The following is a 24,576-nucleotide window of genomic DNA, read 5'->3' as shown; positions in this document are numbered from 1 at the left end:
ACAGAAGCACAAACTGCTTTGGGTTGATTGGGTTGTAGGGATCTTAGAGCTCACCCAGTTCCAACCCCTGCCACGGGCAGGGACCCCTTCCACTAGAGCAGCTTGCTCCAAGCCCCTGTGTCCGTCTTGGCCTTGAACACTGCCAGGGATGGGGCAGCCACAGCTTCTCTGGGCACCCTGTGCCAGCGCCTCAGCACCCTCACAGGGAAGAGCTTCCTTATCCTCAACCTAAATCTCCCCTGTTTCAGTTCACTCTGTGCCACCGCAGCCCTACCACCCCTTCGGCTATCGGCTTCCCACGGAGAGAGGCCAAAAGCAAGCAGAGATAGGATTTTGCAGCAGTGGCGCTCCAGGCCAGCCCGGCTGGCCTTCAGAGACGGTGATTGTTAAATAAATCGTGAGGAGGGCAAAACAAAAGGCTTGTTGACTTGGCTGCCTTGCCGATAGTGGATGCAAGGGGAGCTCTGACCCCACCTTCCCAGGGGAGGGACCAGACCCCACCAGCCTCCTTTAATACATAGGTGCACCCAGGCGCATCTGTGGGTGCGCACGCCTGGGTCCTGGCATCCCCGGTGCCAAGGGCGCTCCTTGGCCTGGAGCATCATAGAGGGTGAGGAGTGAACCCAGCTTGAAGGGGAAGGGGGGGGGAATCGGGCTGGAGGGCGCAGACCCGGGTTGTAGTTGGGAACTGGGCTTGGGTTGGCACTGCCCGGCCTTGGGGGTGAGCCGGGCTGGCTTGTGAGGAGGTAGATCAGGCTGTGGGGGGCGAACTGAGTTCAGGGGGTACCGGCCCGAGGTGGGAGGGCGGTGAACCGGGTCCGGGGAATCGAATCGAGCAGGGAGGGGGCGTGAGTGTGAACCGGGCCGGGGGAGCGAACAGGGACGGGGGGGACGAGACGGGACGGTCCGAGCGTGAGACCCAGGTGTGGGCTGGACCAGTCCTGGAGGGTGGAACCGGAGCTTCCGGGGCTGCCCTTGCCAGGGCAGAACGCCGGGGAGCGGCAGGGTCAGCGCCAGGAGGGCGGGCCTGTGCCCGGCTGGTTCTGGCCGTCCCCGCGGCGTCCGGCCCGCTTCAGAGCCAGCCTCGCCCGGCAGCGCTGCCCGGTGCCGGCCCGCCCGCCTGCCCCTGCGCCTGCCTCGACGGGCGATGCCGTCTGAGGGCTGGCGGCCGCGGGGTCGGCTGGCGGCGGGGGGGTGGGCTCCGTGCCTGGTCCTGGCGCTGGGCTGGGCGCTGGGCTGGGCGCTGGGAGCCGCTCCCCCGCACCGCTGCCGCCCGGACACCGCTCTGCTGCCGCCGCCGCTCCGCCGCCTGGCGGGGGTCGCGCTCCTGCGCGCAGCCGTCCCTCGGCTCCGCGGCGGCTGGAGCCCCTGTCAGCTCTACCGGTACCGAAGCACCGCCGCCGCCGGCCCCAACGGCACCGGGCCCTGCACGCGAGGCTGGCACTATGCCCTTCCCGCCGCCGGCCTCCGCTCCAACCTCGTCACACAGGTCCGGGGGGTGCGGGGGGTATGGAGGGGTGGGGGGGGGGTACGGGAGGGTGAAGGGGTTTGAGGGAGGGGGGACCCCAGCGAAGCCCTGGGTGTGCGCGGGGAGCCCTGGGGGGTGTCCTGGGATGGGAGGGGGACGGACGGGACCATGAGGGTGCTCGACGGGACGGACGGGGAGGCGCTTTGGGGGCTACAGGGAGCTAAGGACCATCCCCTATGCCCCCCCCCGCGGGGCTTCACTGGCTCCAGCAAGGTCAGCGGAGGGGGGGGGGGGTGTTTCTGCCGGGACCGCCGTGCTGATGCCGCCCCCCCCCCGTGTCCCCCCTCGCCGCAGTGGGATCTCGTGTGCCACTCGCGCTGGAAGGTGCCCCTGGAGCAGACCACACACTTGCTGGGCTGGACGCTGGGCAGCATCACGGCTGGCCTGGCCTGCGACAGGTACCGGGGGTCCCCGGGGGGTTCCCTCCCCACGCAGAGCAGGGGTCCCGGCCCCAGCCCCGCTCACGGCCCCGTCCCCCGGCAGGTTCGGCCGCAGGACGGCCTTTGTGGTGTCCCTGGTACTGGCGGTGCCGCTGGGAATCGGTGTGGCGCTGGCCTCGGACTTCACCGTGGTGCTTGTGGCCCGGCTGCTCTTCGGGGCCGCTCTGGCGGGCGCCTTCCTCTCCCTCTATGTTGCGCGTGAGTGTGGCGATGGGGTCCATGGTGCCCGAGCACCGAGGATGCTCCGGGGTGCAGGCTACCCCATGGCCATGGCACCCACGGTGCCCCCCCTGCAGGGCTGGAGATGTGTGACCCCCCACACCGCCTAGGGGTGACCGTAGTGGCCAGCTTCTTCTGGATCGCCGGGGAGCTGCTGCTGCCGGGGCTGGCCGTGCTGTGCCGGCACTGGCGGGTGCTGCAGGGCGCTGTCACCACGATCCTGGCTCTGATGGCTGCCTTCTGGTGGTAAGGACCGCGGCATAGGGTGGGGTGTGGTGGGGGGGGGGGGGGGGGTACCCCTGCACTGGGGCTGAGCTGAGCCCGGGGGCTGGCGCTGAGCCGTGCCCAGCGCAGCGCACCCTGCCCGGGTAAATGTTTGCTCAGGCTCCAAGTGGAGGGTTTCCGTGCTGAGCCGCTCTGCGGCCGGGAAGGGGTCGGGGCAGGCCCTTGGGGGGCCCCGTGACTTCAACCCTCTTGTCGCAGGTGCCTGGTGCTGCTGCTGGAGTCCCCGCGCTGGCTGCTGGCCACGCGGCAGCTGGACAGGGCCAGGAAGACCCTGCAGGCACTGGGCAAGGGCAGCGGCTCCGACCACAGCTCCTGCCACCAGCAGAGCCTCTGCGCCGGTGCGTGCCCTCCGCAGAGCAGAGTGGTGCGGTGGTGCCATGGTGCTGGCCCTAACCCGGGTCCCCGTGTCCCTGCAGAGCTGCGGTCCCTGTCCGAGGGCTCCCCGAAGCCCCGGTACCACGCTGTCTGCGAGATCTTCGGCACCCGGGTCATATGGAAGAACAGCGTCATCCTCGGCTTCACAGCGTGAGCAGGGGAAAGGTGCCGGGGGGCGAGGGGGGTCCTGCCACAGCCCCCCTGATCCCGCTGTCCCGCAGGTTCATCGGCGCCGGCATCCACCACTGCTTCACCCGCAACCTGGCCCCGCACCTGCCCCACTTCTTCTCCTCCTACTTCACACTGGTGGGCACCGAGGCCACCGCCTGCCTCTTCGTCTTCCTGACAGCCGAGCGCTTCGGGCGCCGCGCCATCCTCCTGCTCTGCACCGTCCTCACCGGCATCTGCTCCCTCCTGCTGCTGGCCCTCACCCAGTGTAAGGATGGGCGCAGGGCTCCCCTGCTCTCCTGGGCAGGTTTGGGAACAGGATGCTTCGGGTGGGCTGTGTGCAGGATTTGACCCCTGATGATGCTTTTCCCCCTCGCCCAGACTTGCTGGAGTTCATTGTCCTGACCCTGTCTGTGGTTGGCATCACCACGTCACACGCCGTCACCATGCTCAGCATCTTCTTCGCCAGCGAGGTCCTCCCCACTGTGGTCAGGTAAGGGGGGGAGCTGCCACGTCCCTCATGCTACCCCTGGGTGACCCGGACAGGGTCCCCTGGGTCCCCTCTAAGTGCATTTCCCCCACAGAGGTGCCGGGCTGGGCCTCATTGCGGGCGCCAGCTTCGTGGGCAAGGCAGCAGCCCCCATCACCGCCATCTCCAACAGCCGTGGCTTCTTTCTGCACCACATCGTCTTCGCCTCCTTCACCATCCTCAGCATCCTCAGCATCATGCTGCTGCCAGAGAGCCAGGGCCACAGCCTGCCTCAGTCCCTGGAGGACGGTGAGAAGCAGCGCCGGTCCCCCCTCTTCCACCAACCACCCCGCGAGGACCACGTGCCCCTGCTCGCCACCCCGGGCAGCCAACACTACTCCAACCTCACCTCCTCCGCCAAATCCATGACGGGCTCCACGGTCACCCCCAGTGAGATGTAGCTGTGCCCCCCACCCCATACTGGAGTCTCCCCACTGCTGAACACGGTGCTGGGACCCCCCATCTTTGGGTGCTCACGGGGATGACGGGGTGCACCGGAACACACGTGATGGGGGGAGCAGCAAGCCAACCCCGCGGTGGGGGTGGATCCTGCCCCACGAGGAGCTTTGCTGAGAATCCTGGGGCAGGGGTGATGCCCCCCCCGGGGTGCTTGCACCAGAGGCTCGCGGGCTGCCAATAAAAGTGCCTTGTTTCTATGGGCGGCTGGTGAGGTCGGGGCCCCGCAGAGTGCCCCTGCCACCGGCCCCTTCTCTGGGATCTTTATTATGGGGGCAGTGGGGGTCCCCAGCTCTATGGGGCTTATCCCCGGGGCATTGCCCTCCACAGGGCTGCCCATGTCCCCACATTCTGCCTTCCTGGGGTTTGCTGGGCATGGGGTCCATGGTGTGTGCAGGTGTGCCAATCCCTGCACTGAGGCCTCTCTCGGTGCACGCGCATGTGCAAAGCCCCTGCATCTTGTGCGTGTCCATATGCAAAGCTGCTGCAGCCGGGCATCCTGTGCACCTACGTGTGCAAGATCTCCACTGCTGGTTCCCCATCCCAACCCCTCAGTGGACAGTGGGGTGACCCCCCCCCCCCCCCCCCCCCCCGATCCCTGCTACTGCCCATAGAGGTCGGCCAGGCGCCGGAAGCGTGGCCCCCACTCCGTCAGGTAGTCGTAGTCCTGGTCCTCATCCGTCAGGCTGGAGACGATGGAGCTGAGGGGGCTGGCGACGGAGCCTGAGCCCTCGTAGTCATAGATGAGGGCCGTGTCATAGGGGGGCACGCTGGGGTCGCTATCAGCCGCCTCCAGCCCCTGCAGGGACAGAGGGGCACCGTCACCCCACTGGGGCTGGGGGCTGGGGGCAGGATGGGGCACTGAGCCCTGTCCCCACCTCGTTGATGAAGTCCTCGATGTCAGAGGGGCCACTGGGCAGCTTGCGGGGTGCCAGGGGGGTGGCGGAGCTGAGCGGGGCGTCCCTGCGCAGCGGCGGCTTCACCCGGGGCGAGAAGAGCTCGGGGTGCCGGAGCTGGTTGATGTCGTAGGCATCCTGCGGACATGGATGGGGTCAGCAGCGGTGTGGGGCCGGGATGGACCCCCCCCCCCCAACCCGGGGGTGTCCCCGGGTCCTGCTGACCTGGTCCTCCTCGCCCCCGCCCTGCTCGTCGTAGTTGAGGATGTTGTCCCGGAGGTCGTCCCGCGAGCGCTGCAGCAGCCCCTTGCGCAGAGCCCGCCGGCGCCCACGCACCCGCGCGGCCCCCAGCCCCACCAGCACTGCGGGCACAGCGCCCATGGGTGCCAGGCCAGGGGAGCCAGAGCCGGTGGGACGGGGGGTGAGGAGGGTGCTGGTGGGGCTGGGGGAGTGGGGTGGGGATGCAGGAAGGGACTTGGGAGCAATGGGGTGGGATGGGTGAAGAGGGAAAGGGTTGGGGGGTGTCTTAGAATAGGTCAGAAGGGGTTGCTGGGGGGCAGTGTTGGGAGGCATGAGTGGGATGGGGTGTTCTGGAATAGGATGGGGTGGTGAGGGATGCGGGTAGGGAGAGGTTGGGTTGTTCTAGACCAGGATGGGGTGATGGGGAATGTGGGAGGGAGAGGTTGGGGTGCTCTGGACCGGGATGGGGTGATGGGGAATGTGGGAGGGAGAGGTTGGGGTGCTCTGGACCAGGATGGGGTGATGGGGAATGTGGGAGGGAGAGGTTGGGGTGCTCTGGACCGGGATGGGGTGATGGGGAATGTGGGAGGGAGAGGTTGGGGTGCTCTGGACCGGGATGGGGTGATTTGGGACATGGGCAGGGACTGTGTGGGGAGGCCAGGACCATGATGGGGTGACAAGGTGACGGATTGTGCTGGTAGGGCTCAGGATGGGTGGCCAGGACCAGCACTGCACGGAAGTGCACAGGGCTGGGGTGCCGGCTGGGGGCAGGATGGAGGGCTGGGGGGGGTCTCACTCACCAAGGAGCAGGATGCTGCTGCCGAGGATGATCACGAGAGCCCCGAGGGTGATGCCGGCGCCGGCAGTGGCGGCAGCCAGGACGCTGTCCTCGCAGGTTCCCTCCCGGCCGCAGTGGCACACGGAGACGTTCAGGAGCTGCTGCTGCTCCCGCGGGGGGGTCCCCGAGTCCCGCACCAGCAGCGGCAGCGAGTAGAGCCCCTCGGGCAGCTCCGCCAGCACGGCCAGCACGGCGTGGGTCACTGCGGGCAGGGAGCGGGGCTGAGCGGGGGTCCCCCAGCGCCCCCGATGCAGCAGCACCCGCAGCCCGGTCCGGTCCCTTTACCGTTGAAGCGGGAGATGCTCCAGTTGCGGGCGAGCTGCGGGTGCTGGGGGCTGAGCTGGAAGTGGAAGGGGGCGCCGTGGGGGGGGCGGTCATCGTCCGTGGCCCCCAGGAGCAGGGTCCCGCCGCGTCCCGGCCGCCCGCAGAGCAGCGCCGCCGGCGGCTGCAGCACCGGAGCGTGGTCGTTCACCTCCAGGATCTCGATGGAGAGGGTGCCGGTGGCCGAGAGCGGGGGCTCGGCTGGGGGCAGAGAGCGCGGAGGTCAGGGCGGGATGGATGGAGCGGGGTCGGGGGACGTGGCTTTGTGGGGGGGGGTCCGCTCACCGTCATCGCGGGCGAGGACCAGCGCGATGTACCAGCCGCCCTGCAGGAAGGCGGAGGGGTGCAGCAGCTCCCGCTTGGTGCGGACGGTGCCGGTGTGGGGGTCCAGCCGCAGCCAGTCCGCCGGGTCATAGAGCAGCGTGTAGCTGTGGGTGCAGAGGGAGGGGGAATGACTGCACCCTCCAAAACACCCACTAACGGCCAAAGGGTGCCGGGACCCATGTTCTGGGGCTCACGTGAGGGTCTGGAGCTGGTGCGTGTCGGGGTCGCTGGCAGTGTAGGTGGTGACGGGGGTGCCTGGGGGGGTCCCCTCCAGCACGCTGATCCGCCGCGGGTTCTCCCGGAACACGGGTGCCTCATTGACATCCCGCACCCGCACCCGCACGGTGGCCAGCGCCCGGGGGCTGGTGGGAGCCGTGGGCTCCAGAGGCTGCTCGTTCTGCACCGACACCGTCAGCTCGAAGCGGTCCCGCACCTCGTGGTCCAGCGGCTGCAGACAGGGGCCCAAGGTCAACCCGACCCACGGGACCCCCCCACATCCCGACCCAGCCGGTTGCCCTGCGCCCACCTTGGCCACGGAGAGCACGCCGTCGTTGGTGTGGGGGTCGGTGTGGATGGCGAAGGCGCCCTCGGGGTCGCCCTCCAGGATGGTGAATTTGGCCAGCCAGTTGGGTGAGCCGGCCAGGTCCTTGTCGTGCACGAACACCCTGCCCACGTCCACGCCGACCGCCTGCTCCTCCACCTCCATGGAGAACTTTGGGGGGGGAGCGATGTGGGGATGGAGTCTGCTCCCTTGGGGTGCTGCTGACCCTGCGTGTTAACCCACCCTGCCCCAGCCACTACCTCCTCCTTGGTGAACTCGGGAGGGTTGTCGTTGATGTCCTCCAGGTAGATGATGGCCATGGCGGTGGTGGTGAGCCCATCCCCGGACATGTCAGCTGCCTGCACCGTCAGGTTGTACACCCCCATGGTCTGCAGGGAAGGAGGGGGCCGGTGCTGAGCCCCTTCAGCACCCCAAGCAGCCCAGAGGTCTCCCAGAGGCCACCCATTGCATCCCCGTGCCTGGGTCTGCCCATGGCTGGAGCTGTGGTTCTACCATCTCCCAGTCCACAGTGCCAGTGCCACCCTGGTGCCACACGTGCCCACTACCTCACGGTCAAGGCCAGGCCGTGCGGTGCAAATCTCGCCAGTGGTTGCATTGATGCTGAACATGCCCCCAGCACCCTGCTCCAGGATGGAGTACCGCACCACTGCGTTATCCGTGTCGGGGTCATCAGCATCAGTGGCATCCACCATCATCACGCAGGTCCCTGTGGCCACAGGAGCACCATGGTGGGTGCCAGCACCGGGACTGATTCATCCTCCTCTTTCCCCAGCACCCCCCCAGCTGGTCTGACCTGGCTCAGCACCCTCCACCACGCGCCCTGTGAACACATCCTGCCGGAAGAGTGGCCGGTTGTCGTTCTGGTCCACCACGATGATCTCCAGGTCAGTGGGGTCCTCCAGTGTCACACCACCCAGGTCCAGCGCGAAGGCTTTCAGCTGCGGGCATAGCACAGGTCGATTTGGGCTGGCTGTGGGGCTGGGGAGGGAGCTGTGGGCAGGCAGGCAGCATCCTTACCCTGAAGCGGTCGTTCTCCTCCCGGTCCAGCATGGCGTTGAGGAACACCTTCCCGCTGAACTTGTCAATGGAGAAGATGCCCAGGGGCTCCTCATCCACCCCAGGCCCCTTGATGCTGTAGATCACCCCCCCAGGCTGTTGCTTGTCCGACTTGATCTGGGGGAAGCGAGGCTGATGGTCCTGGGGCTGGGGGGGCTCTGTCCCCTGCCTGGGGTCCCCCTCTGCCCTGAGCCTCCCCCCATGCCACATCCTCCTTCCTGGGGTGCCCCAATGCAATCCTCCTGCCCAGGGTGTCCCCCGCCGCCTCGAAGAGAGGGTGGGGGGCTCCTACCTGCACCAGGAGGTGTGGGATGCGCTTGTGGTTCTCCGAGACGCTGATGGGAGGGATCACCCAGGCCCTCTTCACCCGCCTTGGAGCCTCGTGCTGCTGCCAGGCCTGGGGGCTGCCTGGGACTGTGAGCCCCGGCTGGGCTGGGCTGGCACCCTGCAGGGGGACACGGTGCTGCCGGTGACCCTGAAACCTCCCATGTGGGGTGCGGTGCTGGGGGAGTTAGCAGGGACTTGCATGGTTCTGAGGTGCACAGTACTGGGGTGAATAGGGATGGAATGTACAGTGGCGGTGCAGGTTGATGTGGTTAACGGTGATGGGGTGTGCAGTGATGGGGTGCACAGTGATGGAGTGCATAGTGATGGGCCCCCTGATGGGGTTGGTTCTTGGGGAGCAGAGAGGTCACCCAGGTCCCCTGGGGGCTTTGTGTCAGTGGGCCCCTGACATCCTGATGTGATGGTGAGGGGTGTCCCACAGGGAAAGGGTGCTCCTCAAGTGATCCCGGTTGTGCTCTGGGCATGACCCCATGCCACAGCTGGGCAGGGCCCCATGAGACCCTTGCAATAGGGACTGGAAGTGGCACCCCAGCCCAGGTCATGGTAACTGCATGGATGTGGTGGAAGGGTCAGGGATCAGTTTAGGCTGCAGGGGTGGCCTGGCTGGGCCACAGATCAGGAGTGCTGTGGGGCACAGGGAGCTGTGGGGCTGGGGTGGAGCTGGGGGCTGTGAGGTGGGGGAGATGAGGAATGGAGAGTGGGGAGCAGGAGCTACGGGGTTCGAGAGGCCGAAATCGGGGTCAGCAAATTGTGAGGACTCGCATGGGTTTTAGGGGCTGTAAGGAGCTGAGCTGAAGGGGTCAGGGAATTGCGGGGTGAAATGGGGGTCCGGAGCTGTGGGGAGCAGGTGTGGGGGCACAGAGATGGGGTCTGGAAGAGGAGAAGGGAGCTGGGCATGCAGCTTCTGCCCCCCCCCCCCCCCCCCCCAGCTCCATGCATCATTATCAGGGTGCATCCTTGTCATGCCCCTCGGGACCTACACCGTCCCCTCCACAGAGAGGGAGCACATCTGGGCAGCATCACGCCTTGCCCCACATCTGCACCCACCTGCATCTGCACCGGGTTACACCGCTGGGTGCTGGGGCGCACTGGGTGCCCCGGGTTCCCCCACGTGCACTGTGCCAGGGCAGGGGGAGTAGGGCAGGGGGGGCTGAGCTGTGGGTCCCTGGTGGCAGAGGGGGCCGGTGCAGGGCAGGGGCTGCCTGCCAGGGCTGGGCAGGACAAAGGGCTTGTTCCGAGGCTGCTGCGGGAGCTGCCCCATGGCTTCCAGCTCCCCCTCTGCCCTCCCCAGGAGAGACCCCCCCCCTTTCCCAGGAGGCCACGGATGGGGAGGGTTGTGGGGGGCGATGAGGGGGCTGCTGCTGGAGGGGGGATGACTGTCGTGTATGTGCCTTTTCCTTCCCCTGCCCTGAGCACCCGGCCACGGGGTCCAGGCCAGAACCCCAGCAGCTCCATGTGGCTCAGGCCTGAGACCACGGTGAGGGGCTCTGGGGGCACGTGCATGGACGAGGGGGCGCGGAGGGGTCTGGGACGATAGGTGGGGTGGGAAAAAAGGGGAGCGCGGTGTTTCTGAGTGCCTAACCCAGCCTCAAATCCCATCTCCCAGCTCACAAAGGCGGGCAGTGTGCCGGAGCCGCAGGCCCCCCTCTGCCGCTGCCATCTGTGGGGTAGAAAATGCCTCAAGAGGGGCACCAAGCCCCCATAACCCCCATCTCCATCCCCACTGCCCCAGAGGATGTGTCTCCACGGGGTCTGCTGTCCCGCTGCCCCCCAGCACCGTGTCCAGTCTCCCCATCCCATCCGGCCCTCCCGAGCCATGGAGCTGGGGGTCCCCATCCCCATCTCCCCCCCCACCCCGTATCCCCGCACCCCTTACCCGAGCGCAGAGCGGGGCGAGCAGGCAGGCGAGCAGGAGAGGGGGGCCCATGGCGGAGCGGGGCGCAGTCCGGCCGCCAGCCCCGAGCTAAAATAACGGCGGGGCTGGCTGAGTGACAGCACATGTGCTGTGGCGGGCCGGGCCCCCCCCCGCACCGGCACCTGCCCCGCCGCCCCCGGCCGCCAGCCTGCACCCGCCGAGGGGCCCGACGGGGCGGGCGCGGGGGGCTCGGGGAGGGACCCGGGGGGGACCCGCAGCCCGGGGCTGGGGCCGGGGGGCCGGTGAGGGGGACAAGAGGCCCCCGGGGCAGGGCGGGAGGGAACGCGGCAGCTGTCGCAGGGCGCACCCCGGGGATGCCGCGACGGGGCGGGAGGGAGGGAGAGACCCGGCCCCGCTGTCCCCGCCACGGCTGGACCGGCACCGGCACCGGGATCGGGATGGGGATGGGGACGGGGGGTTCTGCCCGCCCCGCTCCGCAGAGCTCCGCATCGAGGAGAGCTCGCTCCAGCCACCCCCGTTCGCCCCCCACGGGGCAGGGGTCCCCCCGCGCTGGCGGAGGGGTTGGGGCCGGTGCGGGCGCGGTGAGGGGGGGAACGGCAGCGTCCCGCGATCTCCGGGTCCCGGCGGGTTCACACGGGACGGAGCTGGGCCTGGGATGCTCCAGAGCCACAGCGAGGACCCGGCCCCGCTGCTCCCTGATCCCCCCGGGGCCGGTCCCGGTGCTGCTCCTCGCACCTGGGGCACATCCCGGGGCTGGCCCCGAGCTCCGGGGCTATTCCCAGCGCTGTCCTCGACCCTCGGGGCCGGTCCCGGTGCTGCCCCTGAACCCCGCTGGTAGTCCCGGTGCTGGCTCCGACCCCCGGTGCTCGTTCCGGTTCTGTCCCGACTCTCGCTGCCGGTCCCGGCGCTGCACCCCCGGTCCCTGGGACCGGTCCCGGTTCTGTCCCTGACCCCCATTGCCAGTCCCGATGCTGCCCCCTCGACCTCCAGCGCCGGGACCGGTCCCAGCGGCACCGCGAGGCCACGGCACCAGGTGGCAGCATCCTCCCGGCCACCGGCACCGGCGGTCCCCGCTTCCGAGGTGCCGCAGCGGGGAGCGCTCCCCGCTCGCCGGGGCCGGGCCCCTGGGGCTGCAGCAGGGCTGAGAGCCAGCACCCCTCGGGAGCGGTGGAGGGGTTCGGGACGGAACCAAGCGCTGGGCCTGGCACGGGGACGTGCGGGGACACGAGGGGCATCATCACCAAGTCCCCGCTCGGCTGCTGTGGGCGCCCGGCACCGCGCCTCTCATCGGAAAGAGGTGTCCCCGGTGTCCCCCCCTGTGCGGCATCGTTTGGAGCTCGGTGGGCAGCGTGGGCCCCCGAGACAGGGGTAGGGTACAAAGCGTGGGGAAAGGGACGAGGGAGGCTGGCCGTGGGATGCAGGACGTCTCCTGCCCATCCCCAGAAGCTGAAGAGCAGCGGTGGGGCTGTCGGTGTCCCCAGCGGCGTGGACCCGCACCATGAGCGGGTGATCGTGGGGCACCAGTGACCCGCGGCGTGGCTGGGCCCTGGCGCAGGCAGTGGCACTCGCTTGCCTGTCTGTCTGTCTGTCTGTCTGTCCGATCCCATCTGCCTGCCCTGCTCTCCCTGCCACCTCGCATCAGTGTCACGGTGAGGATCTGCACCGGCAGCGCTGGCCGGGGGTCTTGGTGTCTGCCCCTGACCCTAACGCGCCGTGGCAGCGGGGCGGCCGAGCAGATGTTCCCTGCCACCGGCACCGCAGCGTGGGGGCATGGCACTGGCAGACGTGACAGGCTCTGACAAGGCGCCAGCCCCAGCTCATGGTGCTGGTGCTGCCGGACACCGGGGCTGCCTGGTGCCCATGGCACTGCTCTGGCTGCAGCACCAAGCCCCCCAACCTCTGGCACAAATGGAGCTCCCACTCGGGTGCAGGGGTTGGAGGTCCCACAGATGCTGGGTGCAAACAGTGACAGCCATGGCCTATGACTCCCTTGCCATGCTGGGTCAGAGAATGGGTCACCCTGTTTTGGAGGGGCCAGGTGCCCCCTTCCCACCTGACACCCTCTGATCTGCCTGGGTCAGTGCAAGAGCTGCGGGTGTTGAGACCTCCACCGTGGGTGCCGGCACCAGACATGGTCCCATTGTGGATGCAGTGGGACCAGTTGTGACCCCAGTGCAGCGCCTGGGGCATCTGGGCACTGCCCTATCCCCACTAGGCCCAGTGATGGGGAGTGCTGAGCAGCCAGGAGCAGAGAGAGCTGAGCAGCGAGGTGCCAAACGCCGGCGCAGCAGCCATAAAGCCACTGGAGCTTTGTTTTTTATATGGCAATAAAAGATAATGTCAACTATAAAGCGCAAGAGCAGGTTCCAGCATGCTGAGCCTGGGGCAGGGGAAGCTGCTGGGAGAAGCTGAGGGATCACGGAGGTGTGGGGGGGTCCCTGGGGACCCCCCCCCAGCAAGGCAATACCTCACTTGAAGCGAGCAGGTCCCTGGGTGCCCTAGGGCTGGCTGCAGGCAGCAGGAGATGGCCAGCATCAGCACTGGGGAGGGTGTTAGAACCAACCATTAAAGATGCTACTTTGGGTTGTTGTTGTTGTTTTAATGGTTTTATTGCACGGTGTGGGGACAGGCCTGGCAGGCCTTAATGAAGGAGATTGATGGCTTAATAGCCTGTAGCCATTACGGGGTAATTGAATGGTTGTGTACATATGATCAGACCGTCAATGCGGACGTGGCTCGAAAGCGAAGCACCTGGAGCTGTGGGGGGATGCACGCAGCACCCCCTGTGTCCCTGATGGATTCAGAGCAGAGCCCATGGCCTTGAGGACACCCATCCGTCCCTGAGGCCCTGGCTGTGTTGGTGTCCTGGGGCTGCATCCAGCGGTGAAGGGATAGAGCAGGTCTCCAGGTTCACCCAATGGTCACCAAAACCCATCTCTGTCCACCTCAGCTGCCAGCGCGGGCTCCGGGGCACCATACCTAGGTGCTTTAATGAGGCTTCTAATTAACAGCCCTATCTATAGGGACGAACAGCGCTGGGGAAGTGGAGGTGGGGATCATGGGTCCAGCACGGATGGCAGCTCCAAAGTGGGGGGACCACCCTCCTGGCCACCAAGGAGAAAACGTGGCACAGCCGGGTCCCTGCGCTGAGGTGTGAGTCAAGCTACTGCTTTCAGTGTGTGACAGCCAGGTGTTTTACAGTATTTGCTACCTGTGATCATCCATCAAAGCAATCGATAGCGTTCCTGCAGAGTTTTATTAATGATCTTGTCACCGGGCTGGTGCTGGGTGCCTGGGGTTGTCGAGAATGATAGATCATTAAGAGCTTTTGCTGCTATTTATTCTCCAGTGACCTTGTCTCTCTCCATTGTTGCTTGCTTAAGAGTTATGAATGTGAGACATGATAATTTGATATTGATCTATTCGGTAAGTTAAAAAATTTACTGCATCGTTGATGTTTTAACAAAGGATCCACTCAGTCCCTCCCACAGACCGGTGAGCGCTGCTGGTGCTCTGCTCCATGCACTGTGGTGAAGGGACACGCTGGGTGCTGTGGGACAGTGAGGCACGGCTGCGTGAGCTCTGTGTGTCCCTGGTGCTCCCGGGGGTCCTGTCCTGACCCCTTCTGAACCTGAGGTACCAAAATCCAGGAGCTGGTGGATGCTGCTGTAGGCAGGGTACCGGGATGCACAGAGTGGGTGCGTGGCTGGACCTGTCCGTGCATGTTGGCTGGGGTGGAGGGATGGCAGTGGAGAAGTCTCCATCCACATCCTCTTCCCCTTTTCCCCATCCCTGTCCCATCCCTGCTCCCACTGCCCAGCCGTCCTCTCCACACTCACTAACTGTCCTCCCTGATGTTCAGGGCTCCGCTGACCCTCACAAAGGGATTTGATGCAATCACCTGTGCTACCTGTTTCTCTTGTCCTCCCCGGTGCTTCCAGGGCCGTATCAGCTGATGAGGGAATCTGGGGCTCCCTGTCAGCCCCTTGGCACCGACAGGACCGGAGCAGCATCCTCCTGACACGCTGCCTCCCCAGTGCACTGTCCCCGTGGCCACCACTCCCTGCTGATGTTATTGACCCTCACTGCCCACTGGCCAGCAGCTCACGCATGGAGTCAAACGGGACAAAATCCTGTGTATAAAGGTAGGGTTTATCCACACTGCCTGTCCTCTAGGACATCAGTGACCTTCAGACGTGGGCACTGGTGCCAGCACACACACAGACACAGGGGTGAGTGCACATGCAGTGTCATTCATGCTGCAGCAGCTCCCCAGTGCTTCCCACACCCTGCTCAGCTCTGACCTCACCCTGTGCTGGACCATGTGCCCAAAACCGAGCCCATCTCCAGTGCCTGCCTGGTCACAGTCTTCCTCCCCATCTTCCTGGGCTCTCTGCATAGGATTTGATGCTTTAAGGCTCTCTTATCACATGGGGGTCACTGCAAGCCCTTTGAAGCTATCCCTGCCCTAGTCTTTCCCCCTCTGTTACAGGATGTGTGTTGCAGGTGGAGGAACAACCAATGTCCTCTTGGTGCTGGCACCTCTGCTGTTGCTCCATGTGGGACCCCCTGGGTGGGGGGATGCACTGGGATGTTACACACAGCTGGTAGTTACTTGTGGGTTTGTATTCATTCTTCACTTCTGCAGGGAAACGCAGGCAGTGCTTGATGGAGGAGGGAGGTGGATGGTACCCATCTGTGGCAGAGGATGGGGCATCCTGTGGAGAGCAGGATCCCACCAGTAACAGGCGGGCTGGAACTAGATGATCTTAAGGTCCTTTCTAACCCTAACTATTCTATGATGCTGTGATTTTATAACCCGCTCACTCTCTGGGGCTCTTCTTCTCTATAGAATACGTTGCAGAGAAGATGCAATATTACCAGGCATCCCCGTAGCTGTCTGAAGGCAGGAGTTTAATTTAAAGAGTCCTTTTATCCGGGCATGAGTCGTACGTGGCCTGAGGAAGAGCTGTAATGGCAATGGGGACTAGTACCCATAAGGAAGGTGGCCCTGCAGCTCTGGCTCAGTTCATCCAAAGGGACTATATGGGATGAATCCTACTTTCATTGAACTTTATTCACGGACCAGACTGCGGTGAGCCCAGACCTGCATCTGCAAATCACTGCTGGCACCTTGTGAGTGCCTTTGTGGAGGGAGAATGGACGTGGCCGAGGACCAAACCTCCCCAGGCTCCCAGTCCTGGCCCCAGGCTGTGCACTAGGCTGGGTAAAAGCGCTGCAGAAGCTCCTTCTTGTTGACTTTTCCCATCTGGTTGCGCGGGATCTCCTCCACCACGATCAGCTCGGTCGGGATGGCGTACGGTGCCATGATCTCCCTGCAACGCACAAGTGCGGTGTGGAACCAAGGAGGAGCACTTCCAGCCCCTCCCGAGCCCCCACAAATGCCACTGGACGTGTGGAGGAGTTGATCTGGGACCCTGTGTCCTGCAGCCTGTCACGGTGTACAGCTGAGCTGCCCCAGCCACAGCTGGACCTGCCTCATCTAGGGATGGACTTGGTGGTCCTGGGGTAAGGGTTGGACTTGTAATCTTAAAGGTTTTTACAACCTGGTTGATTCTATGATTCTGATTGCTGTGGTTTGGGCTGGCAATGTGCCCTGTTACTGGTACCCAAGCTCTATCTGCTGCACTCAGCCCCACTAGTAAGGCAAGGCGTGGGAAAACTGTGTGTGCAGCATATTTTCCACGCAGATGGATGCTGGACACCTCCTGGTGCCAGACCCTGAGGACCAAGACTGCAGGTGGGTCACGTCCCCAGGTACATGCGCTGGTGACCTGCCAGTGACTCACAGTTGTGTGCTCCAGCCCATGGTGGGGGTCTTCCTGCACTGGGAGGGAGTCTGAGCACCGAGCATCGTCCCTGTGCCCTTTGCAGAACACGGAGGGGGGCTCTCCTGCCTTCTGCTGCCTGTGTGTCACCAACCTGGGGCTGTGCCCAGCTCCGGCAGCATCCTGGCACTGTTTCTAATGCGAGATGCCAAGTCTGCTGAGCCCTTCAACCATCGCCCAGCCCTCCTCCCCCTGCCACCAGCACCCCCTGCCATATGGATGCCTCTAACTCAGGATGGCGCCTGTCGCCGGGAAGCACGATTGGAGGCAAAAGCTGCAAAATGAATCACTCTGAAGAGGGACATGTGTCTCCTGCCAGGGAGTGCGAGAAAAGGGGCCAGGCGAATGTTAAGTGACATAAAAAATAAAGGGGAGAGACAGGGCGAGAGGGAGAGGCAGGAGGGGGGAGCCGGAGCGGTGCCTGGAGCCAGCGCTGGGCAGGGAGCAGCAGCCGGGTAGGCAGACACCCCTCGGCCCTCCGGGGGCTGTTATTTCAAGGGCACCTGCCCTTGATCTGCATGGGCAAAACAGGGTCATGTCTATCCATAGAGCTGGGGACTGTGATGGGAAGAGACGTGCAGGGACAAGGGGAACACCCTGGAAGGGGAGCACATGAGGGGCTGAGTGCAGCCCCTTGCTCTGTGCCAGGGACACCCGGGTGACCCACTAAGCACAGCCATGGGTGATGGATGAAGGGATCTGCTCAGGTCACCAGTGGTCCTGCCAGGAAGCTTAGGAATGAGTAACCACCATGCAGCACAGTGAAGCATCCCTTCCCTGCTCTCCATCACTCCTGCCCTGAGGCTAAAGAGGGTCCTGAATGGAGAACCCCAGGGCACCAGACTCTGTATGGACCAGGACAGGCTGAGTCTGTCTAAGAAGGGGCAGGACGTTTAGGGAATTCATCAGCTTCATCACTATGAGGGTGCCGAGGCGCTGGCACAGGGTGCTCAGAGAAGCTGTGGCTGCCCCATCCCTGGCAGTGTTCAAGGCCAGGTTGGACACAGGGGCTTGGAGCAAGCTGCTCTAGTGGAAGGGGTCCCCCCCCATGGCAAGGGCTGGAGCTGGGTGAGCTTTAAGGTCCCTTCAACCCAAACCAGTCTGGGATGACTGAAATCCAGCATAAGCCACGGGCTGCCCTTCACGGAGCAGCAGTCCCAGGTAACCAGCAACCCGAGGGGTAAGATGTGTGCACAGTGCAGGGACACCCTGTCAGGGGCTTGCCCCCACCTGCCCCAGCAGCCATCCCTATGGCTTTGGTTTCTTTGTTTGCTTCTCTTCCCCCAGTACGTAACTGTTTAATCAGAGCAGCAGCGGCCAGCCAGCATCTTCCTTGCATTTGCTAAATCACAGTCCCCCAACTGTGATTTTTGCAAATCCAGGGGAAATCTTTAATTGGCTGCTGCGCAGCCCCTGATGAAACAAGTGCTCCTGCCGCTTGCAAAATAGCACCAAAAATATCCGCAGCCTGAAGGAGGGAGCCGCCAGGAAAAGGATCTGCTATTAAATATTTTGCTAATGGAATATTAGCGATAAACCCACTGATTCTGCTTCCTGGCTCCCGCCTGCTTACGCTCCCATGAGTGATGCCCAAAACTTTGGCACTGGCTGCTCCCTGACTGATTTGAATGAGGAGGTGAAGGTTTTCACGCTGAACCCTTGCAGGTGGCTGCTCTGTGCCACGCTCATTGGTACTGTGATGGTTTCAAGTGAGATCAAGGAGCTTTGGTGTCTCCCACACTCTCTAAACTCTACGGGAGAGGTCTCTGGGGTTTGCTGGGACTGGGCTGGCTTCCAGCAGGTAGGAAGCAGGAAGGAGCAGTCACAGCAGCACTGGGGAAAAGCTGAGCAAATGTTCTTGCTGCTGAGAAAACACGAAGCTTCCCCTGCGCCAGTGGTTGCTCCGTGCCATCTGCCAGTGTCTGGGCTCAGGGCTGCAGGGTAGGAGCCACTTGGCTGCACCGTGCATGTTGTTTATCAAGGCACTTTTGGGGTAAGAAAGAGGCTCATTTCCTTCCCTTATCTAGTGTGCTTGGGGACCCGGCTGGAACTGTGGTCTCTTCTCCATCCCCAGAGCCTGAGGCACTGTGTCACTGCTGGCCGTCCCTTCATCCCTCCGCTGACCTGTCTCTGACGAGGATGCTGCAAGCTCTGGGCCTGCTCTCCCCATGCCATGCTGCTCACCATGCACTGCCCTGTGGCATCTTACCTGGCCCAGTCCTTCAGGTCCTTCACAGAGAGCATCTCACCCTTGCGCAGCTGCACAACAGCACTGACCCGCTGGCCCCACACCATGTCCGGAGGCCCGATCACAGCCACGTCTGCAGAGGGATTGGAGAGAGCCTGAGAAACCCGAGTGAATTTGGGGGTCAGGGTAGGGCAGAAGAGGGGTTCAGCCCTGGAGTGCTTGGGGGAAAATTCCATGGGGTGTTAGCACGAGAAAACACTGCGTGCCTTTGTGCTGACACAAGAACAGGGCTTTTCACCAAGGGAAAGGCAGGAAGCTGGATGGTTTGAGGTATTTAAGAGTCAAGAGGGAGGAGGATGATGTACAGCGTGGTGTGGAGCCGGGGGCACTGCTGCTATCCCCTCGTGCAGGGTCACACACAGGGGCAGGACAGATTTAATTATAGGCTCATTTCCAAAATCAGATGGGAGCTGCTGCTGACTCAGCACCCAGCCACGGGCTACGGGGCTTGAGCCCCAGGAGACAGCTAACAGCGGGGCCGGTCTCACTAATGGGGTGGTTGGGAAAGAGCCTCCAGGCGTGAGCCCTCGGGCAGCCTCCTGTGTGCACCCCCAGAGGCAGGGCTGACCCTGCAGCTGGGCTCACACACCCCGCTCCTCCTCAGCACACAGGGAGCGTACCTGTGATGTGCGGGTGCGCGAGCAGATGACGCTCCACCTCCAGAGCGCTGATTTTGAACCCCCCGTTTTTGATGATGTCTACTGAGGTGCGGCCCTTGATCCAGTAAACACCGTCCTTGTACGCTGCTGTGTCTCCTGAAAAGCAAAGCAGGATCTGTCAGAGGACATCCCCTCGCTTCTCTGCTTTTCCTGACACGTGGACGCGATGCTCAGGTGATCACAGAATGGTTTGGATTGGAAAGGACCTTAAAGCCCATCCAGTTCCAACCCCTGCCACGGGCAGGGACCCCTTCCACTGGAGCAGCTTGCTCCAAGCCCCTGTGTCCAACCTGGCCTTGAACGCTGCCAGGGATGGGGCAGCCACAGCTTCTCTGGGCACCCTGTGCCAGCGCCTCAGCACCCTCACAGGGAAGAGCTTCTGCCTTAGATCCAACCCTGTTTCAGTTTTAACCCGTTACCCCCTGTCCTGTCACTACAGTCCCTAATGAAGAGTCCCTCCCCAGCATCCCTATAGCCCCCTTCAGACACTGGAAGCTGCTATGAGGTCTCCATGCAGCCTTCTCTTCTCCAGGCTGAACAGCCCCAATGTTCTCAGCCTGTGATGCTCTCAGCAGGCACCGAGCCCAGCTCCCTGTGAGCCCACACTTAGCCCTACAGTTGAGAGCATCTCTGCAGAGACCCCCATGGATGGGATATTAGACTTCCTCACACAACAGCCTGCTCCCAGGGTCATGCAGAGAGCAGACAGCCATTGCTTTTCTGTGGAGGGAAAGGGAAGAATAAGGCTCTGAAGCCAGAAGTCATTTAATATGGAAGCAATGGAAATGGGAGCCATTGCTGCAGGTGGATGTTTCCCCAGCACACTCTGAACACAGACCACAGGACAAGCAGGCTCTAGCTCAGCCCCTTCCTCATCTTTCTGGCAATCACCAGTCACAAGGACCTCAGTTGTCCCGTCCCAGCAGGACATAATTCCTTCTGGATCCCTGGCATCACCAGGGCTGCTCATCCTCCATCGCACAATCCCCAGCCTCCTCTTCCTCCCAGTAATGAAACACCCTCCTCCAGCAGCCCATGAAACCCACAGCGGGTCTTTCCCAGCAGCAAAAGCACCATGTAGGTGCTCTGACCACAGCCACCAGCCCCTGCCATCCCCTGCAGCAGCCCTTGCCCTGGGCACTGCCAGCTGGGAGCACCCACGGCTTGCCAAGGGCGCTTCCCTCCTCCCCTGCATGACTCCTAATAGAAGAATGTTGGGAGTGATGTTAGGAAGATGAGTGTCCTAAGCAACACGTTGGATCTGACCTGTCCTTTCTGCAGGCGTGTGGCAGGTGTGATCCAGTAATTAGCTGCTTGAGCCAACGCTGGGAAGATTGAGGAGAGAGGTCATGTCAGCACAACCTGGCTAAATGCTTAACAAGCTGGTGCACTTTGATAGCTACTTAAGATGATTACTCACATCCTGCTAATAGAGCCTTTGCCAACCGGTGGGTGAAGAGGGGGGGTCTGGGGACCTCGCATTTCCATTTCAGAGCCTTGATGGTAGCACCAGGGGGGCCCTTAGCTCTCCCCTGCACATCAGTCTCCATCCTCTCCTTAATGATATGTGCTGCCTTTGTGTCCACACACCCGTCCCGCTCCCCACAGCAGCTTCACTCACAGACTCATCTCATTGCTTGCTGGAAAGCCCCGGCATGGAGGTGACACAGAGACTGGCAGTGAGGAAAAAGCAGCTCCCAACAATGCAGGGTGAAGCAGCACTGCTGGGGTTGCAGGAGTTCCACGTGTTTGCCTTGCCCTCCATCCAGGCACATGTTCAAAGTATGGTGAATGAGGACAGGATGGGGTCCTGGACAGCAGCATCCCTGTGGCTGGGAGCCCATTGAGCCAGGAGGATGTGCTGGACCTCTGGTTTGAGGGGAGGCTGTGGAAGGAGCACTTTGAGGGCACGGGGATGGGGACTTCATTGGGTGGCCAAGGGAAGAGCATCCCCGGGGCCAAAGACTACGCAGACCCCAGTCCTCCCCTTCAGGGATGGGGACCCCGCTCTCTGGGGGGCTCAGTGTCACCCCAGCGGAGGTGAGCATCCCCCAGTGTTCACATCACTGAACCCCACCTTGCTCCCCTTTCTCCCTCTGCTCCTTATCCCCCATCAGTGCTGCTTTGCCGTGCTCCCAGCACGTTTCTCATGCCAGGTACCGCAGCACACACCACCAGCCCCATGGTTTTACAAAACCCCGTTTCCAGCTCACCTCTGGCACACTGCAGAGCTCGCAATGTGGTGCCTGCACAGGAGCGAGCGCTCAGGGATTTACAGAGTCAGAGCAGTGAAATACCAGAATCAGTTGTGAAATTTGGGCTGCTCCCCAGAAGAGCCGCGTCCCTGCTCAGCTGGCACATGCCAGAATCCCGAGCAGCTCATCCTGCTCAGTTCAGCCAGGGAATGATTAATTGGTGCTGTATTTGCCTGCCTGCCTCTTGGCACTCCTGTGGATGCTGAACGCTGTCTGGAATATTTGGGACTTGTGAGAGAGTTTTAAACTGGGGCTCTCTGGGTGTTTGGCTGCTTGGGTTGAAAGGAATTCATTACTGCTGTGATAAACTACCTTCCATGTCCGGTATCACTGTGGCATGTGTGACTGACACAGGACTGGAGAGCAAACGTTAATTAAAACATGGCAATGGGGGAACAAGAGCCATGAGCTTTTGGCAGGGAGATCAGGAGCTGCTTATTCATACAGAGAAGACAGGGAGAAGAGAGGGAATTAAGACCTGGTTCAATGACACACAGTTCCCATGTAGCTCTTCAGGGTTTAGGCACATGAAAGCTGCCACATTTGCATTTTCATCTTCTCCGTGATGGGGAGAATGGTCCCAGGGACAGGTCCAAGGGATGATTGGGATGTGGGGGCAGGAGATTTCTTTGCACCAAGGTCTTGTGATGTGAAAGCTGAAGGGCCCTTTACCTGCACAGAGTCGTCACTCCCCTTATCTCTCCCTACAATGAGCAAGGACTGAATTCACATCCCTTTGTGTCCTTGTGTCTGTTGGGGACGTGTCAGCCCGAGATGATTTCTCTGGAGCTTGCTTGCAAAGTGAACTGATAGGGCAGAGCCTGTCACCTTGGTCTTGTCTCTGTCCCACTCCCACCCCCTGTACATGGGGTCCAGGCAGAATGAGACACTCAAACCCCGGCATTGCCTGGCCTCAGAGCCCGTTTCCAGTCAGGGAAGTCTCTGTGCTTTGCTTGTGGCATTGGGATTCCAGGGCGCATGTACCATAATAAAACACCTGAGCTGGCAGCAGCCTGAGCATCCAGTACGTGTGTAAGCATCCCTACATGGCCACTGCCAGCATCCCTACATGGCCACTGCCAGCATCCCTGCACGGCCACCACCAGCATCCCTGCACAGCCACCACCAGCATCCTTGCATGGCCACCACCAGCATCACTGTATGATCACCACCAGCATCCCCGCATGACCGTCACCAGCATCCCCACATAGCCACCACCAGCATCCCTGCATGGCCACTGCCAGCATCCCTGCGCGGCCACCACCAGCATCCCTGCATGGACATCACCAGCATTCCCACAGAGCCACCACCAGTGTCAGTGTATGAATAATCACTACTAGCATCCCTGCATGGCTGTCGCCAGCATTCCTGCATAGCCACCACCACCATCCCTGCATGGCCACCACCAGCATTTCCCAAGGTGTTGCCCTTCTTTATGTTCCCCCACACAGCAAGGGGCAGGAGAAAGAGTCATTTCAGACTGGGCATGGAGAGGAGACCCCGTCCTCACCACTCAGCCTCCACCCCCATGCTCCCCACAAACACCATCACAGCATCTCACACGCATCCCTGAAGCCCCGTCAGCAGCACAGCGTGACGGGTGGTTAGCATTATTATTGTGACTATTGTGAGCTTCGGGGACGAGCTCTGTAATTTCCCCCCCCATCTCTTTCTTTCTGCCTCCTCTCTCCTGTCAGGGTCTTGCTGTCACTTCCCGAGCTGACAGGACAGAGCTCGCTCCAGGGGACCGCTGTCCGCCGAGGACAGCCACATTACCCTCTGCCCCGCGCCATCTGCTACCAGCCGAGCACATCAAGACAGCATGTGCGCCGGCACATCCAGCGCTCGCTGCCTCCCAGGCCAGCGGGGATTTCCTGGGCCAGGGAGACTAGTTAAAAGGATGCTGTTGTTTGCTTAACGACTCACCCCCACTTGCTGCTGCGAACGGAGCTGCGAGCATCATTTCCAACCCTAGCACTGCGCCGAGGGTCAATGGCAAGGGTTGTGCTTGTCACCTCGGGGCTCCCAACGTGAGTCCTTGTGCCTGCTGGTGCAGGTGTCCACCCAGCCCCTGCAGGCAGCCCATACAGGCATTGAGCTCCATCCATCCTGCCTGCCCCGGCTGCTTCTGACACCTCCAGTGGGCTGCAGACCATGGGGCACCTTGCCCAGCGGCCTCTTAGGGCTTTGCCCATGTGGGTACCTCCTGGGCATGCAGGGGCAACAGAGGCAATGGGGGGAATTTCTGGGTGGGGAATGGGTCTGTGGATCTCTCCCCCCATGAGATGACACCGCTTTAAACCACATTTCTGTTGACCCTCTTTTCCAGTTGGCCGTGCCTGTGGCTCACAAGTGCTCCCAGGGAGCACCCAGTGCATCAGCACAGGGACAGGAGGGATGCCGTGGAAGGGTTTAATACCTGTGTGATCCTGCTCCACCACCTCTGCTTGTGTGAAATGGGGACAACTGCCACTTCTTCTCCTTGTTCAAGCTTTCAAATCCCTCAGAGCAGGGCTCTGGAGCTGCTGTGGGCAGAGGAGCCCCACCAGCCCAAAGGTACAGCTCGTCCTCCTCCTGTCCTGCCTCTGGAGCTGCCCTGATCCTGCTCTGGTTCCAGGGGCCCTCTGGCCCAGGAGCAGCACACAACAAGCAGGGTGAGGACAGCAGAGCCCGTGCTCCGATGCTCCCCACAACACAGAGGCAGGAGCAGCCAGCTGCGTGGGGAAGGGGATTTTGGCTGATGAGAAGATTACGGTCTCTGACACCACATCCCCACCTCTGCTTGCCCGGGCCACCTCCAACAGGGCTCCTTTCATCAGACAAAGCAGGCAGCAGCAGAAGCCTCCGTCGCACGTGGCTCGGCTCCGGGGCTGCAGCGCAGCTGATGCTGGCGAGGCCATGGGATTATTGTTTCCCTGACAGCAGCCGTCACCGCTACCTTTGGATTTGTTTCAAGATGCTCAGTGGGCATCTGTTCTGCGAAATGTTATAGGCTCTGCTGAGCTGCATACTGAACAGGCTCAGCTGGGGGGGCTGCACATACATATATGTAACCACAGAACTATAGATGGGCTGGGTGGGAAGGGACTTAAAGCTCATCCGGTGCC

At 62.6% G+C, this 24,576-nt stretch overlaps 3 protein-coding genes across 8 annotated transcripts in view; 1 reads left to right on the top strand and 2 right to left on the bottom strand.

The window, feature by feature from the left end:
* Positions 1-248: 248 nt before the first annotated feature.
* SLC22A31 (solute carrier family 22 member 31) lies at positions 249-4,069 on the top strand (the record flags this gene model as incomplete). Its single annotated transcript, XM_057402210.1, has 10 exons — positions 249-379; positions 983-1,489; positions 1,823-1,926; positions 2,012-2,166; positions 2,265-2,433; positions 2,671-2,810; positions 2,889-2,997; positions 3,069-3,283; positions 3,397-3,508; positions 3,600-4,069. Coding segments are annotated over 10 exons (1,988 nt in total), but the record flags the coding sequence as incomplete, so codon positions are not given.
* A 168-nt stretch (positions 4,070-4,237) lies between these two features.
* On the bottom strand, positions 4,238-10,655 carry CDH15 (cadherin 15). 4 transcript variants are annotated; one of them, XM_057402204.1, is made up of 14 exons: positions 10,459-10,655; positions 8,530-8,712; positions 8,199-8,354; positions 7,975-8,119; positions 7,727-7,887; positions 7,421-7,549; positions 7,146-7,331; positions 6,814-7,067; positions 6,581-6,723; positions 6,260-6,496; positions 5,937-6,176; positions 5,122-5,258; positions 4,879-5,034; positions 4,238-4,799 (listed from the first exon to the last, which is right to left on the bottom strand). In XM_057402204.1, the coding sequence occupies exons 1-14, from the start codon at positions 10,507-10,509 to the stop codon at positions 4,602-4,604; spliced, it is 2,376 nt and encodes a 791-aa protein (XP_057258187.1). In that variant the 5' UTR covers positions 10,510-10,655; the 3' UTR covers positions 4,238-4,601. The 4 variants fall into 4 exon arrangements, with proteins under 4 accessions (XP_057258187.1, XP_057258188.1, XP_057258190.1 ...); XM_057402205.1 differs by having other exon boundaries at positions 8,530-8,682; positions 10,459-10,653; XM_057402207.1 differs by having other exon boundaries at positions 4,665-4,799; positions 5,122-5,190.
* A 4,866-nt stretch (positions 10,656-15,521) lies between these two features.
* ACSF3 (acyl-CoA synthetase family member 3) overlaps positions 15,522-24,576 on the bottom strand; it is a 78,351-nt gene continuing 69,296 nt past the window's right edge. For 2 of the 3 annotated variants that reach the window (XM_057402227.1, XM_057402228.1), the window contains exons 8-10: positions 19,176-19,310; positions 18,517-18,628; positions 15,522-15,794 (exon numbers count right to left, since the gene is read on the bottom strand). In XM_057402227.1, the coding sequence (XP_057258210.1) occupies positions 15,677-15,794; positions 18,517-18,628; positions 19,176-19,310 (365 nt within the window). In that variant the 3' untranslated portion in view covers positions 15,522-15,676. The remainder of the gene's footprint in view (positions 15,795-18,516; positions 18,629-19,175; positions 19,311-24,576) is intronic. The other variant, XM_057402229.1, reaches the window with a different exon arrangement.

This window comes from Pezoporus wallicus, unplaced genomic scaffold (assembly GCF_028554395.1).
Source record: "Pezoporus wallicus isolate ANWC-B61680 ecotype Strahan unplaced genomic scaffold, APGP_CSIRO_Pwel_v1 contig_13622, whole genome shotgun sequence".
In the NCBI taxonomy this organism is placed as follows: domain Eukaryota; kingdom Metazoa; phylum Chordata; class Aves; order Psittaciformes; family Psittacidae; genus Pezoporus; species Pezoporus wallicus.
The sequence above is the reverse complement of the archived record's forward strand: the minus strand, read 5'-3'. Positions and strand labels throughout refer to the sequence as shown.